General features: G+C 41.5%; 1 protein-coding gene across 5 annotated transcripts in view; it reads left to right on the forward strand.

Moving 5' to 3' along the window:
* The window catches only part of LOC123504992 (trichohyalin-like), a 335,118-nt gene that overhangs the window by 201,113 nt on the left and 116,397 nt on the right, over positions 1-17,608 (forward strand). For all 5 annotated transcript variants that reach the window (XM_045255983.1, XM_045255984.1, XM_045255986.1 and 2 more), the window contains 2 exons: positions 3,165-3,281; positions 11,371-11,474. In XM_045255983.1, coding sequence (XP_045111918.1) covers positions 3,165-3,281; positions 11,371-11,474 — 221 coding nt within the window. The remainder of the gene's footprint in view (positions 1-3,164; positions 3,282-11,370; positions 11,475-17,608) is intronic.

The raw sequence follows: 17,608 nt of genomic DNA on the forward strand, positions 1-17,608 counted from the left end.
CTCTCTCTCTCTCTGTTATTTGCCTTTCGTGACACCAGATTTACTGTATCTTCATGAGAGAGAGAGAGAGAGAGAGAGAGAGAGAGAGAGAGAGAGAGAGAGAGAGAGAATACATGAGTGATATGATAGTCACCAGCGCCTCATGTCTACGTTTCTATCGCCCACACGCAGCCTCTACATACCCGACGCCCTGGTGAATAAATCCTACCGTCACACGTAACCGCCACTGATTACCAACCACCGCTGATACACGTGCTTGGACTGCGATAGAAAGTGAGAGTTCCTTGGAAGCCTCGCGCTGGCGGCTCCCTTTTTCCTCCACCTCTCCTCCTTTGGCGCTGCTTGTCCCATACTAAATCTTTCCGTAATGCGTGATGAGAAGCAAAATATTGGTCGCAGCGTGTCGTTCGTGGATATTTACGAAAACATTTATAGGCCGCGCCAGTTTCCTTCCCCAGCCTCTCTCTCGCCTCCTCCCTGCTGCTTGCTTTGTCACCGTCTCCCCGAGCAGTGTTATAAATATCCTCGTGAGAGCAAGGGCTTATCAGATGCATAACTTCCCCCTAAAGCGAAGAACCCCTGGAAATTTTAGAGACTGCTACTGTACCTCAAAGATGATAGTCCCTTAAATCTTGCCTGTATCTTACTCATTCGGGAACATGGAAGGAAACGGGAAAGAGGAGAAAAAAGACGAGAACTAAAAGGAAGCGAAAGGGAGTGGAAAAAATAGCAGGAGGAGACGAGAAACCGGGTGAGCAAGAAGAGGAAGAAGAGGAAGAGGGTACAAGAAAAGAGACGAGAAACAAGAGGAAGAGGAAGAGGACGGAGAAAAAGATGCGAGAAACACGAGGAGGAACGAGCAGAGGAGAAATAAAATGAGAAAGAGAGGAGAAACATGAGAAAGAGAAGAAAGGAAAGAAGGAGGAGGAGAAGGAGGAGGAGGAGGAGGAGGCGTGAACCAGCCTATGTCCCGACAGTAATGGATTTTGCCGGAAACAGCGTGAGAGGTGAGGAGGAAGAGCAACAAATAAGGACACTATAAAGATGAGTCCTAAAATGCAAGAATTGGCCAGTTGCAGGTCCAGAATGAAAACAAACTCTCTTTACATTATTACCATTTGCTTTTTGCCATTATTAGTCGGCAACGGGCTCTTTGTAGCTCTTTGTCAATATTGTCGTTATGTAAGGTTAGAGGAGAGAGAAAGGAAACTGAGGGTGTGCAGCGATATGTCACACTATGAGAATGCATTGCCAAAGATTTAGTACGATTTCTCTCTCTCTCTCTCTCTCTCTCTCTCTCTCTCTCTCTCTCTCTCTCTCTCTCTCTCTCTCTCTCTCTCTCTCTCTCTCTCTCTCTCTCTCTCTCTCTCTCTTCCAGTAATCTTGTTTGAAGGCGTTTTGTAAGAAGATTGAAGTAGCAGGTGAGAAATGTAAGGGCCTGCAAAATGTTCATGTGAAGACTGTTTGAAGCTCGAAACCGCCTCCAGCTTGTGTGTGTGTGTGTGTGTGTGTGTGTGTGTGTGTGTGTGTGTGTGTGTGTGTGTGTGTGTGTGTGTGTGTGTGTGTGTGTGTGTAGGAAGTGAAGGTTCAAAAGACTTAACAGCGCATGAGAGGCGGAGTGAATGTCGCTTTTAGTATGTGCATGTTGACTTTGTTATTGTAAGCGCATGGTACTTCACTTCCTGTTCCGCGACTCCAGCTTTTCATGACGAGCAGTGACTTTTGTTATTATGTGTTTCGACTCTCACTCACAGATTCTTTTGTTGGAGGAAAATGCGTCGCTCCTTCTCTCGTAACCTTAGCCGACGCCAAATGATCTCCTTCCTGTGGTGTGGCAATTTAATTCAATATTCATTTCTCTGGATTGCATTGATTTACTTTCCACTATACTCACTATACTCTTATTAGGAAGCTAAGGTTGATCTGGCACTAAGGTGGAAGGTACTCAGAAGCTAAGGTTTATTTGCTATTTAGATTATATAGGCCTGTCAACCACTTAATCACCCCAAAATCCACTTATCTACCCGGTCATACAACCACTCAATACTACCTATCCACCATCCATCTATGCGCCTATCCACATAACCATTCATCCTCTTTTCCACACTAAGGAGACTTCAAGAGCATTAACAGGACATTTTTATAATACCGTGGATAATTTTTTTTTACGTTTTGTTTTGTATTTTTCCCGCCTTGTATTTTTGAGTCTGTCTGAAGCGAGGAAATGGGAGCGAATGAGTGGAGGAGGCAGTGCTCTAAAGGATGTTTCATGAGGTTAGGTCTCTCTCTCTCTCTCTCTCTCTCTCTCTCTCTCTCTCTCTCTCTCTCTCTCTCTCTCTCTCTCTCTCTCTCTCTCTCTCTCTCTCTCTCTCTCTCTCTCTCTCTCTCTCTCTCTCTCTCTCTCTCTCTCTCTCAATGAAGATGTGTGAGAGAGTTGCCGTCGCTTTACCAAAATGAAACTGGATTTGCTTTTGTTTCTTTTTCTTGCCGTTGGAAGGAAGCAGGTCACGCAAATAGTGTCCGTCTGTCTGTATGTTTGTCTGTTTGTCTGTCTGTCTGTCTGGTGTTGAAGAGTCTATCTTTGCTTTTATTTTTATTAATCTGTTTTTATTTTGTTTTTTTTTCTTGGTCCGTTTGATTGCCTTTTATATATTTTCTTTCAATATATTTTATCCATTTTTGTTCTTTTGAATCGTCTGACCTTCTCGTTTATATTTTTTTCGTATATGTATCAGAATTTTCTTTTCGTTGTATGCTTCATATCTGTTTGTCTTTCGCCATTCACTTTTTCCCTTTTTTTTTCATTTATTGTTTTTCCGGTTCATTTTTCCTTTTCTTTTCTCGCTTTGTGTTTCTCTGTCTGTTTTCCTGTCTCCGTTTGCCTACCCGTTTATATTTCCCGGACTCAGATGCATGTCGAATACTCCTACTAATTAACTTTCATTCTGTATCTCATTTATATCCTTGTTTTCGTCACGTTGTTCTATCTATTATGTCTTTGGCTTTGTTATCTTCCCCTTTGTGTCTGCTTTCCTGCCTCCTTTTGTCTATCTGTTTGTTTCTCCCGGCCTTTCATCTTTCTCGCTTTGCCCGTCACCACAATGTTCTGAGCTTAACTATAACTCGTCCAACACTTACTAATGTCATCCTTTTTTTCTCTGCAGCTGGAACGATTGCGAGACGCTCACCGGAGGACAGAGGGTGCCTTGCGAAAGGAGATTACCCAGGCGAAGAAGGCGGAGGAGGAGGCAAGAAGGCTCAACGAGGAGTTCAAGAAGAAGGTGAGACAAGGAGTGTGCAAGGACAGAAGGAGAAGGGAAGGGTGGTGGAAGGGAGTGTATGACAGAATGAGAGGAAGGAAAGCTTTTGTTTTAGTACTTTACTGGGGAAATTAAAATGGAAGGGTACAGAGAGAGAGAGAGAGAGAGAGAGAGAGAGAGAGAGAGAGAGAGAGAGAGAGAGAGAGAGAGAGAGAGAGAGAGAGAGAGAGAGAGAGAGAGAGAGAGAGAGAGAGAGAGAGAGAGAGAGAGAGAGAGAGAGAGAGAGAGAGAGAGAGAAATTCAAGTAAGAAGGAAAATTGTGGTTTATGCTAAGAGGAAGACGTGGAAGAAAAAAATAATCAGAGAAGGGGAATATATAAAAGAAAAAGAGACAAAAATAAATAGGATATGAGGGTGACGTGTTTACAATAAGCAGTGAAAGAGGAAAAGGAAAATATGAAAGAAGGAGTGTTGAATGCTAAGATTAAAAGTTTTATTCGTGGAGGGACGAAAAAGAGAGGAGGGGAAGAAGAAGAAGAGGAGGAGGAGGAGGAGGAGGAGGAGGAGGAGGAGGAGGAGGAGGAGGAGGAGGAGGAGGAGGAGGAGGAGGAGGAGGAGGAGGAGGAGGAGGAGGATCATGCTTTAAGTGCTGTGTTATGAGGACAGGAAGGAAAGAATGTGATCCTGGCCTGAAATTTAAGGTATAAACTCGTAATTTTCCTGCACGTTACGATGATACAAAACGTCCATTAAAGAACCAGGTCATCAGAGGAAAGAGAGCGAAGAAGAAACAAGGAGGGAGAAAGAGACAGAGAGACGAAGAGAAATGAAGGAAAGGAACAAGAAAAGAAGGAGGAAAGGGGAAAAGAAGAGAAGCAGGGTCATATAAGAAGGAGAATAGACACAAAATTGATGAAAAGTGGCGGAAGATTGGATGAAAAAGAAACAAGGAGGGAGAAAGAGACAGAGACACGAAGAGGAATGAAAGAAAGGAAGAAGAAAAGAAGGGGAGAAAGAAGGAAATAAGAGAAACAGGGTCATGTAAGGAGAAAAGACAAAAAAAAGAATAAAATGAATGAAAAGTGGCAAAAAGAGTGGATGATAATGTTTATATTCGAGAAAGAAAGAAAACAAATGGAATTAAAACTTAAGGAAATAAATCACGGACACATTTCAAGTTAGAGGGTCATTTGCATCTTAGCTCATCAACGGGGCAAAATAAGAAGATGAATAAAGAAATAAAGAATAAGAGGAGGAATGAGTTAATGAAGCAGGAGAGGAGAATTCGGCATGCATATTAGGAAGAGAGAGAGAGAGAGAGAGAGAGAGAGAGAGAGAGAGAGAGAGAGAGAGAGAGAGAGAGAGAGAGAGAGAGAGAGAGAGAGAGAGAGAGAGAGAGAGAGAGAGAGAGAGAGAGAGAGAGAGAGAGAGAGAGAGAGAGAGAGAGAGAGAGAGAGAGAGAGAGAGAGAGAGAAGAAGAAGGAACGAGTTATCTTATGACAGTGATGGAAGGAGAGAAAGAGAGGTGTGTGAGTGAAAACCAGGGAGGGAGAGAGGGAGAAATAAGGTGGGAAGGAAAGAATAATATGGGAAGAAAAGTTGAGTGCGAATGACGAGGACTGGGGGGAAAAAGAAAGAAAAACGGGGGAAAACAAAGAACAGTGGAAGGACGAGAAAGAAAAAAATACTTAATGAAACTTGTATTATGGGAATGTATATGTAAAAAAAATAAATAAATAATAGTTGGTAAACAGAGATGTGAATATTTAACGTAGAAAAGAGGGATTCGTAAAGGCAGGATGCAGAAACCCAACACACACACACACACACACACACATCATGGCCGCTGTTCTTTTCACCAAAACTATTCACCACTTTGCTTTTTTTATTATTTTCTCTATCTTTTATCACCCTTGCTTTTCTCCTTCCTTCCTTCCCCTCGTCCTTTGTCTCCTTGTTCCCTTACTATTTCGTTCCGTTTCCCTTTCCAGTTCTACCGTTTCCTCCCAGACCATTCCTCCCCTCCTTCCTCTGACGGCTTTTACAACTTTCTGGGGTTGAGGGAAGGGATGGGAGTCGGAAGAGGAAAGTTGGGTGGCGGGAGGGAGAGCAGGGACGGCGATGGGAGAAAAGGTAATGGTGGAGGGGAGTGGTCAGCGCAGAGCTGTTGTGGTGGAAGTGTTTTCTCTTGTAATCTTCTCTTGTAATCGCTCCGCAGAGGCCACTCATTCCTTATGTGTCAGCCTTAGCCAGCTCTCTCCAATGGTCAAGGCAAGACATCTAAAGTAATACCATTATATATGTGTTGTGCGTTTGCCTCAATTTCAATTCTTGTGTTGTGGCAGCCTTATCACGGAACCTGATAAGTGATCGTTCCTCAGCAGATCTTAGAGCTAGAAGAAGGGGAAAGCTTAGCCTGCAGGTAGTGAGTGAGGTGTTATGTAACTCAGCTTCAGTTCAGAACTGTGGTAGTATATGCCTTTTATTATTTCATCTTTAGTTTATTTTTCTAAGTAAAAGTAGAACTGTCCAAACAATATTGCTCACTGAAGTGTCAGTCTCCAAAGAAAGGTAAAAGATGAACTAGACACACACTGCTGTGTTATCACCACCGTGCACACCAGAACCCACGGATGCCAGTGTGCACTCCTATCTGGGCATCATACACTCTGCCACCAGGACAACAGCCAAAGTGTCTTGCCATTATGGAGATCATTGTCGCTCGATAAAGCCATGTTCTAGTATGATATATGTCATCCCGAACCATGTCTGTTTGGCGCAAATAGTGTCTTGTAGGAGATAATGCTATAGCAGGAGTACCCCGTATGGCGGTGTCATATTAGTGGTTCATGGTATGGTACTTTTCCTACCACTATTTTCCCTTACATAATGACGCTGATGATGATAATGACAGTGGACATGATAATGATGAAAAAAAGCAGGAAAATTTTAAACTGTATCCTATCCTGACAAACCGTTCTTTCCAAGGGACAGTTTCAAATCAGCAGCAAGCCGTGCAGTGTTACAATACAATGCTATCACTGCATAAATTTTGTTATTGCTGTATTGGTTTCGATAACTGCATCCCACCTCGAGCCACACTTTCCACAGCCAACAATAATTATTGCCTTTTAACTATTATTGGAAGGCCTAACAAATGTCCCTTTCCATTCCTATAATAACCTTCACCAATTGCTATCTGTAACTAGACTATAATTTTGTATTGCTTTCAAGTATTATGCATTATAGTGTATGAAGTATTGTTATCCTTGACTGTTTAACCTTTGACTGTTACTTGAGACACATTTGCATCCTCATTTACAAGCGTTCAACAATAAAGTAACCAACAAGAAGGACGGGAAAGGAGAGATGCAGAGAGTAAGAGAAGTGGAAAGAGAAGATGAGAGAGAAAAGAACACCTAGAGGAGCATGAAGAGAGTCACGAGTCGAATTTTTAAAAGGTTGTTCGTAGAATCAGGTTTAAGCTAAAAAAAAAAAAAAAAAAAAGAAACATAAATAAAGAGGTCTTGAAAGCAAAACTAATTCAAATTTGGCAAAAAGATGGAACTTGTTTGGGAAGAGTCTGGCTGAGCAGTAACGAGTTGTGAGTTTTTTTCTTCTTAGGATATGAAAAGCAAACAGAAGGACATTGCCAAGATGAAAAATCAAACAGTTTCCAAGCATACTTTAACCGGTGTGTGTGTGTGTGTGTGTGTGTGTGTGTGTGTGTGTGTGTGTGTGTGTGTGTGTGTGTGTGTGTGTGTGTGTGTGTGTGTGTGTGTGTGTAGCGCGTTAGGTGCAGCACGGACATGTCCTTCTCTGCACACGTATACATCAAGATATGTACTCTATATATATTTATTCATCCGAGTAATTTAATTAGCTTTAAGACACCAGTAAGACTTCCCTCTGTCGCTGTCGTGTAATAATGGATGTGATAATATCTTTTTTTTCTTTAAGTTGGTCGCAGGAGATTTGTCTTTCTAATGGAGAACATTCAGTTAAGTTTTGTTTAATTTTTCGTCGCAACACACACTGAAGGTTGAATTATATTCGTGCTCTTCAAACCCCAGAGTCTGAGTGGAGAGACGCGGAGTTGTTTGTTGACCAAGGAAACTTTTGAGGTAGGAAGGAAGAGCGGCAGTGAGGCATCAGTGTGTGTGTGTGTGTGTGTGTGTGTGTGTGTGTGTGTGTGTGTGTGTGTGTGTGTGTGTGTGTGTGTGTGTGTGTGTGTGTGTGTGTGTGTGTGTGTGTGTGTTCTACCTCTCCAAAGTGAAGAGAGAGGGAGAAAGGACAATAAAAAAGTAAATAATTAGAGACATAACAAACATGGAAGTGGGTGAGGCTGATGAAACACTGCTAAATTACGTCCTTGCTATAATTAGGTTCCCTCGTTATGTGGCAAATTAGTGGGTGTCGAGAGAGAGAGAGAGAGAGAGAGAGAGAGAGAGAGAGAGAGAGAGAGAGAGAGAGAGAGAGAGAGAGAGAATATGATGTATCTGAAACCTTTCATACGTTTCGAGGCTGTGCAAACTAATCACTGGTGCCTGCATGCGTAATGAATAAGAAGCCCTGATAAGACCCACAATAGTTTCCCTTCCAACCGAGAACAAGTGTGCTGAGGCTACTGCGTTGTCAATGGATAGAAATAAGGACCGCGACATATGATATCTTACTTACCGTGTTTCTTTATGGTGGACAAAGAGAGAGAGAGAGAGAGAGAGAGAGAGAGAGAGAGAGAGAGAGAGAGAGAGAGAGAGAGTAAACAACCGTATGAATTATCTTAAAGAAGAATCGTATTAACTGAGCTGCGCTAGGGATAGAAAGTGTGGTTTGGTGAAAGAAACAGCATTGCCACACCAAGCCTCGCTGCCTCGCTGTGCATGCTGATATACAATATTTTATTACTAACTTTTCATGAGCCGAAGTGGTTCAAACCCAAATATTTTTCAACACTGTCCAATAGAAGTCAACGATGATTGTCTTCGGACTGGATCTCCTTGCTTTTATACATGTCGCAAACAAAGAGATAGACAATACTTTTGGTAGAATGTTTATCCATCTTACCGAAAAGAACAAGTGCAAAGTTTTAGAACGGCTGTCACAATGTTAATAAAGAGAAGAAGAGAATGAAGAACAAACTAAAATCAGAAGAAAATACATGAAATAAAAAAGGCAAAGGAAAATAGGAAAATAAAAAAAAATGTGGAGGTGAAAAGTTACGAAAATAGAAAATTTTATAAAATATTGTATTTCATTAATCATTTATCATCATAGATAATAAATGACAGCTGAATATTTTCAATTTCTAGTTAGTAGCGCAATGTTCGTAATTATTATTGAAAAAAAACTATTCATAATGTGTAATTACAAACAATTGTATAAATCTTTTTGGTCTCGGTAAAAATGCATATTTCTCTTTAATCCAGTAAGACCAACAAACTGCTTACTCTCCCACTCATAAGATTACTTTACCTTTCTTTTTTTTTCTTTCTATTTTCATGTAAAAATTATATATATATATATATATATATATATATATATATATATATAGAGAGAGAGAGAGAGAGAGAGAGAGAGAGAGAGAGAGAGAGAGAGAGAGAGAGAGAGAGAGAGAGAGAGAGAGAGAGAGAGAGAGAGAGAGAGAGAGAGAGAGAGAGAGAGAGAGAGAGAGAGAGAGAGAGAGAGAGAGAGAGAGAGAGAGAGAGAGAGAGAAAGTCCTTGTTATACGGTACTTCGTTATCTGGTTAATTCAAAGTTACGGTGTTTGGTAATTAATACCCTCCATTCTATTTACGGTAATAAAAATTCACAGATACGGTATTCGCTCATGTTTTGTTTACACCATACCGTAGCGCTACCACTCCGCGCGGCCATCATAACAATCTGTCTATTCCCGCATTTCCCACTGAACACAAGTAAAATCCTTACGGCGTGTGTTTTTTTTTTTTTTTTTTGTGTGGATATTATGAGTAGGGGCTGAAATCCCTACAGTCCCTCAGCCCGCAAAACTCGTGACACGTCGATAGACGTTCATCACGTAAGACTCGGGGCACGTCGATAGACGTTTAGGCGTTTTTGGGCCATATTTTGGCTATTTTCTTCCCGTTTTCTTTGCTTGTGAGCTGACAACACTCATCCAGGAGTAAACATATGCTCTACAACAGTGATAGTCAACCTGGGTGCATGGTGCACCCCAGGGTGCATGATTTTTTTCAAAGGGTACATGGAAATAATGGGGTACATGGAGGGGTACATGACAAGGCTAGTGTGTACAAGAATGCACACTACGAAAAGGTGTTTTAGGAAGAAAATTGTAAGTGTAATGTAAGAAATTAATTTAAATTGAGATTATAGTATTAAAAATATGTGTATTATATTAGTATATTACACTCAGTATTAACTATAGTTACTATACACAGTATAAAGAGCCATTCCCCAGATAGGCAGATACTGCCCCAAAGTGTGGGGAAAAGTATGAGGAATTTGGTATAGGTACTTTTCACGACGGGTTTTGTGACACAATTCGCGCCTCACGGGTTGGCAACATTGCAGCTTGCGGGCCTGCGGCGGTGTACTGGTATTAGACGTGTCACTGGCGCTGGTAGTAGAGGTATACACTCAGTACAGTGCTACCCTCATTCTACCTTCACGTTCCTTCGGACGCACAGTCAAGTTGACTCCCGACTTAACCACTCAAAATCGCTCGTATATTGGTGAGTAGTAAATAATGATAGGTGGATGGAAGGAAACACGGGTATGTCTTAAAAATAAAAAACAATGTGATTTTTTTTTTTTTTTTTTTTTTTTTTTTTTTGTCGACGGCGCTAGGGTACATGAATTTTTCAAGAGCTCCCGGAAGGGTGCATGATCTTAGAAAAGGTTGAAGAACACTGCTCTACAATCACTGTACTGTGTCACCAACTCCCACGATGGAAGGTGGGAGCAAGTGATTTCAAGGTGTCCACCTCTCCCGCGCGCCTTAGTAATACTTACTAATCATAATAAAACAGAGAGAGAGAGAGAGAGAGAGAGAGAGAGAGAGAGAGAGAGAGCGACAGAGTGAGAGATGATACAAGGGCGTTTCCTATCGCTCTAGCCAACGCCGCTGGACCCGATCGGACGCAAGGCCACGTACACCAATGATACCACCTCATTCAACCTGTGATATTTTGGTAACCATAGCATCTAGAGACTTCTGGTTTTTTGCATTACAAAGAGGAAGAGTTCCTTGTGGGCAGAACACCATTTTTACTCACTCGTTTATTGAACTCCTAAGTGTAATCAGTATGTGAATACAGGCTATTTTTTGTTTTTCTCGCCAAACCTGCTGAGTTGACGCGAGCGAAAGCTCCCAACATTCCTGAGTTTTACGGACATCAATGATAGAATACGTGGCAAGTGAAAGGTAACTAAAAACATTTTCCGTTTATTTATTTTGCGCAGTACTTTACATTTTTTTTATGACTATTTTATGTATTTTCATGCCTGTAGGGGTGACTTTCGACGTGCTGGAACACATCCCCTATTACTCGTATTACACGTTATAATGGGATCGGTATACGGTAATTTCGATTTGCGGTAAGGTTTTCAGGAACACATATGTACCGTATAACGAGGACTTACTATCTCTCTCTCTCTCTCTCTCTCTCTCTCTCTCTCTCTCTCTCTATGTATATATATATATATATATATATATATATATATATATATATATATATATATATATATATATATATATATATATATATATATATATATATATTTATTTATTTATTTATTTATTTATCTTTTATTTTAATTTCATTTTAATTCATATTTTGTGAACTGTTAAATGTGTAATTTTATATCTTTACCACATCTAATTTTGATCCATTGTTCCTGTTGTTTTTTTTTTTTTTGCTTTTGTTGTAGTAGTAGTAGTAGTAGTAGTCGTAGTAGTAGTAGTAATAGTAGTAGTAGTAGTAGAAGTAGTTGTAGTAATAGTAATATAGTTGTAGTTGTTGTTGTTGTAGTTGTCTTAATTCTTATCATTAATCTCTAGAGCGACATGAAGCAGCACTTTTCATTTTTAACAATGCGAATCTAACGCACGTTGTTCTGGCGGCAGGTGCGGACGCTGCGTCAGGCGGAGACGGAAGCCACGCACAAGATCACTGAGCTGGACGACCGTGTGCAGGAGCTGACCAAGAAGCACAGTGGGGACAGCGTGCCGTGAGTACCTGCTACACGCCCGCCCTGCTCGTTGTGCCTCTACTCACTCCCCAAGTCCCCATACCTCTCTCTCTCTCTCTCTCTCTCTCTCTCTCTCTCTCTCTCTCTCTCTCTCTCTGTATTTCGCTTTTTCTCTTACTTCTTTCATATTTTTCTTTTATATTACTTTAGTCTAGTGTCTTCATATTGTATAATCTCATTTTTATTTCTTGTTTGTCATTTATTCTTATTCATCTCCGTATTCCTTCCGTCCTTCCTGCCTTCGTTCGTTCAACCACCAACTCAATCCTCTTTCGATTTCATTATGCATCATTTTATTTCTCGCTATTCTTTACAACTTCCTCATTGTATTTTTCCTCTTGTATTTCTTCCGTGACTCCTTCCACCCTTTCATCCTTCCTTTGTTTACCTAATCACTCACTCAATCACTCTCAGCACGTCTGAATATGACCACCGATTCACATCTTTTACGTCATTCTTTCCTCCTCCTCGTTCCCTCGTTCTTCTTCTCCTCCTCTTCCTCGTTTTCTATTTCCTCCTCCTCATTTCTCTCGATCCTTCCGCACTTATCACTTATCTTCCTCCCTGACATAGCGTGGCTTTTATAGAATATTTTGTGGTGTTCGCTAAAATGTAAAAAAACAAAATTACTCTCAGGACATCATGTGTTTGACCACCTTTACTAGATGTGACGTTGTTAACCCCTTCAGTACCATGACGCTTTTCCATATTCACTGTGATTACTATTTGGTGATTTTATACAGCTTCAGAAACTTATGTTGAGGGTTAAGATAGTGAAGACTGTGACCATTTATTTTCTGATCGCAAGAGACCCTTCCTAATGTAAATGAAACGGTTTAATCGTACACAATTTTCAAGATAAAAATGTGTTCCAGTACTGAAGGGGTTTAAATTTCCCCCTCGTTACCTTTTAGTGATTAATATCATTCTCATTTCTAACATTATTATTATTCAAGGTTAAGTTTTTAGAGCCTCCGAGACTCGCCCTAAGGTAAGTAATTTCGTTTGAGCCTGTCTGTGTGTGCCCTGCCTGGCTTCCCTCTCTCCGTCTCGCCAGCCGCCCACTCGCAGCATCCACGGATCAGCTGACATCGGTGGAAATTGAGGAAATTGCTTCGTATTGATATCCTGAACCTGAATACGAAGGGAAACTTGAGGTTAACGACCACATTTGCTGGTTGTCATTAAGTGTCTCTTGTATGTGTGTGTGTGTGTGTGTGTGTGTGTGTGTGTGTGTGTGTGTGTGTGTGTGTGTGTGTGTGTGTGTGTGTGTGTGTGTGTGTGTGAGAGAGAGAGAGAGAGAGAGAGAGAGAGAGAGAGAGAGAGAGAGAGAGAGAGAGAGAGAGAGAGAGAGAGAGAGAGAGAGAGAGAGAGAGAGAGAGAGAGAGGTAAAAATGCAGAGGAATAAGAAAACATGTCATTCTGTATTGCATTAGGGACTGTGAGGTGCGCAACAGGTGATGGAAAGTATAAAGTTTCGTAATAAGATCAAATTTAAAAGTCACGGGTGAATGTTACGTTTTCTTTTGGCTGGAGGATCAGGAGGAGGAGAAGGGAGAAGAGGAGGAGGATACGAAGCAGAGAAGAAAGAAGAAAAATAATAATGGCGAAGAGAAGTATAAAAGGAACCAAGATGAAAACGGGAATAGAGACTGAAGCTGAAGTAATAAACGGAAGGCGGCGCGGTGCAAACAGGAGCGCTGAGGTATCACCCGTGTCTTGGGATGCGTGCAGCTGAGGATGAGCAGTGAAGTTCGTTAGTGCTAATGACTGTTGTGTGTGTGTGTGTGTGTGTGAGAGGATACAGAGTGTGGGGTTAGCGTACTCGTTGTAAGCTGCTTTCATAAGACTATATCGAATCAGATTCACAACAAATTTTCCCTTATTCCGAGTAACGAGCTGAAAACAAGTAATATTAAATTCCGTGCTAGTAATCTGACGGACCAAGCAGGAGGCGAAGTAGAAGGAGAAGCTTTAAATTATTCACAGGAGCCTTCATTTGATTGAATATCGCAGGAGGACGTGTGACAAGCAGCGTCTTCTCGCCGCCTTGCATGGGAGACAGCAGGTGTTGAGTAACGAGGCCTTGAAGGTATAGACTGATGGTGGTGGAGGAGGAGGAGGAGGAGGAGGAGGAAGAGGAAGAGGAAGAGGAAGAGGAAGAGGAGGAGGAGGAGGAGGAGGAGGAGGAGGAGGAGGAGGAGGAGGAAGAGGAGGAAAAGGAGGAGGAGAAAGGAGGAGGAGGAGAAATAAAGGTGGCGTAGCATCCAACTCTCTCACTTTAAACTTTCAGCACACACACACACACACACACACACACACACACACACACACACACACACACACACACACACACACACACACACACACACACACACACACTATGATTTCTGTGACGTGATGTGTTAAGCATTTAATATTTCCATCCTCATTTCCCAGCGCACTCCAGTGATTCTATAATTCCTACACATTCTGACATATCCTCACTGGTTAACAATCGCCTGCCTTCATCCACCTCTTGACTGCTGACTGGCTTCTGCCCCGCTCTAACCTTCCACAAGGGCCTCCTGTGTTGACATTGCCAGAGAGCCGAAGAGCGTGAACTTTAGATTAGATACCCTTACAAAAGTTCCTGAGACATCTTTAAACTGCTCTCTCTCCTCTTCCCTTTCCTTCTCTCTCTCTCTTCTTCTCCTCTCTCTCTCTCTCTCTCTCTCTCTCTCTCTCTCTCTCTCTCTCTCTCTCTCTCTCTCTCTCTCTCTCTCTCTCTCTCTCTCTCTCCCTTTCTTGTCTAGCTCTTCAACATGAACTTATCGCTGTCTTTCTTTTGGCACCACCACCACTACCACCATCACCACCACCACCGTTACCACGATCACCTCACAAGCTCTTTGATCCCCGCTGAGAATTTTCTTAATCAATTTCCTTACCGAGATTATCTGCCTGACAGACCTTGTTGAAAAGTTTAGAATTACCTCCGCCTCCCTACCTCACCACTTAACTCCTCTCTCTTACCTTCCCTTCCGTGCCTTCCCCTCTCCTCTCCGCGGAAATCGTGAAGTGTTGAAGGTCCCAAGTTTTAAGAATCTCGTAAACCCGTCGGAACGAAGCGCCAGAAGGTGATGAGTGGCTGGGGAGGGGAGGTAGCAGGGGGAGCAGAGGAAGGATGGGAAAAGATAACAGGGAGAGATGAGGAGTTGGTTGGTGGAGGACGGGAGAGGTGGCATTGGCAACATCTGCCTGGCGATGTCACTAACCTGTGCCGCTGCCCTTAGCCTGCTTTCGTCCGCGACTACAGATAGAAAATGTCACGGCTTATGTGAGCGGCAGGGCAGGATGATGAAAGGATGAGTGTGCCTGCGTGCTTTAAAGATTGCAGGAGTGTATTAAAGACGAAGATGAGGAGGTGAATGCTGCACGGCCCACAATGAGAGAGAGAGAGAGAGAGAGAGAGAGAGAGAGAGAGAGAGAGAGAGAGAGAGAGAGAGAGAGAGAGAGAGAGAGAGAGAGAGAGAGAGAGAGAGAGAGAGAGAATATACGTCTAAAAAAGTGAATAATGTGGATGAAATTTTAGAATCTTTGACAGACAAAGCTGAGACAAACTGTTTCGTATTTTCTATTTGGCAAAACTAAGCTATTCCTGCAGTTCATGTAATGTGGACGGGTGTGTGCGGGTCTTTGTGGCTGAGAATTAGTGTGCTGTTCAGCCCACTCACTTTCATATGCATAATTCCGCTTTTGTCATTGCAGGTTATCCGCTAATAGTTTTTTTTTTTTTCATTCCACGATGCAATTTTTATATTCTCCGGGTTTATTATCCGTTTTCTGATAATATTTTCCACTTCTCGATTTTAGTTTATATTCCTCCATTTTATCTGGCATTTCCTGATGTTCGTTTACATTTCTAAATCATATTTTTCACCAGAAGATTTTACATTAGCTGATTTCATATTTTCAATCCCCAGATTTAGCTGTACATTCGATGATTTTATTTTACATTCCCAGGTTTTATTTTACATTACATGATTTCACTTGTTTACTTCACAATTTTTCCAGCTGAGTTTTCACACAAGTACAGCTTTATGTCTGTGTGTCAGGGGCTTTAAACATTGCCATATGAAACAGTTGACAGCACCATAAGTAATACATGAAATCGTACCTGAAAGAAAAAAAAAGTATCAAAAACAATATATTTTGCAATTTCTACCCACTTTGAAGATTGGGAGTGGCTGTACAACGAATAAAGATAGAAAGATTAGTTATTAAGGAAAGCTCTACCAAATAGCAGTCAAAGCCTTAAACACTCGTGGCTTGGTTACTTTTTTCCTTATGCATTTCCTTGACACGATCTCCTTTGTATCATTATTTACGCGCCAAGAGGAAGGCCAAACGGTGCAGATTAGCCAGCACGCTAGAATGATGCAGGTAGCAGTAATAGTCGGGTCGAGGTGAGGCTGCGGCTATCACATGGCTCTGAGGTATTGGATTCGGCATCGCTTTGATATATTATTGACTATAGCTCGATATATTCCTCACTGTTCCTCATAGGCTCAAGACGTCAAAGGGCCGCCGCTACCTGTGATATGTAGCTGGAGGACATTCCCTTAGCCGCCTTATCCACCTGCAGGCGCGTTAGTGGTCTGACATTCAACGAGTTTCTTAAGTAGTAGTGAGATAAAAGGAGAAAAAATACTTTGATAGGAAAAGGAGAGGATGTGTCATGTAGCTTGGTGTTGCTTTTTTTTTTTTTTTTTCTTTTTATTTCTCTCTTGTCTTATCTTTCCATTTTTTCTCTTTCATTCTCGTGTCTTTTTCTTCCCTTGCATTCCTTTCTTTTCTCTCCTTTTTCTCTTCTCTTCTTTTTCCTTTTCTCTTATCTTCTCTTCTCTCCACTCCTTTTGCATTCTTTTCTCTTCTTTTCTCACCTTGTGCTTTCTCTTTTCTTCTCTTCTCTTCCATTTCCTTCCCTTCTTTTTTACTTCCTTCCCTCCGTTCTGATCCCTTTCATCCCATCCTATTGTATTACCTTCCTTTCCTTATCCTTCACTTTCTTTCCTTTTTTCTTCCTTGTCCTACGTTTTCTTTCCCGTTTCTTCCCTTCCACACATTTTCCTTCCTTTCTTTCACTTTTCCTTAGTTCCATTCTCTTTCTATCCCTATTTCTATGCTTCCTATTCCCTTTCATTACCCTTCTGTTGTCTTCTATTCCCTTCGCTTCTCTTCCTTTTGTTCCCTTCCTTCCCCTCCCCTTCCTTGTCCTGTCTTATAATGCCTGGCTTGGACGGCACTTGAATGGTCATTAGTCGGAAGAAAGAATGCTAATCTTGTTTCTAAAGTAAACATAATAAAGGAAAGCATAAAATCTAAAATTTGTCAGACTAGAAAATAAATGAAAAATACATAATTCTGTAATGATAATGAGGTGTAAATTTCGTCGGAAGGATAAACAAACAAATAAGTGTGTATTAGTTGATCCTTTCTCTATCTATAGCGAAGGGAGAGAGAATTCTAACTTGGCTGAATAACAAAGGCAGAAAAGAACTATATTGGTGTGACTAATGCGGTTCTTTGAGTGTTATTTAAGATATGTATAGTCTAAGATCGAGGACTTAAACTACCACTAATAATCTCTCTCTCTCTCTCTCTCTCTCTCTCTCTCTCTCTCTCTCTCTCTCTCTCTCTCTCTCTCTCTCTCTCTCTCTCTCTCTCTCTCTCTCTCTCATCGTCCTTCTGCTCTGATCTCTCTCTGTTACTGATTCCTTTGTTCTCCGGGAGCTCATCAATGGTGAGTGTTTTTTTTTTTTTGTATTCTGTTACAGCGACGCATTCAGTGCTCTGGGAATTAGTTGTACTCTCGGCAATTAATCTAGCTTTAACACTTAGCTCCCCTGCAGCTAGTGTTGACCTATTTTTTATTTACTAATTTTTTTTCATGTTAGGTCTTATAGAGCCTGTTGGTCTACTTGAAGAGTATGGGAAGCGCTGTCCAGCTTCCACGCATTAGCGGCACAGGCAGTTTTATTTATCGTGGTACCCATATTAGGGCCCATATCACCACCCAAGCGCATCTTTGGTGTAAGGCAATTACAGCTCCACATAGAACCTGGGTATCA

Source organism: Portunus trituberculatus, chromosome 17 (assembly GCF_017591435.1).
Source record: "Portunus trituberculatus isolate SZX2019 chromosome 17, ASM1759143v1, whole genome shotgun sequence".
Lineage (NCBI taxonomy): Eukaryota > Metazoa > Arthropoda > Malacostraca > Decapoda > Portunidae > Portunus > Portunus trituberculatus.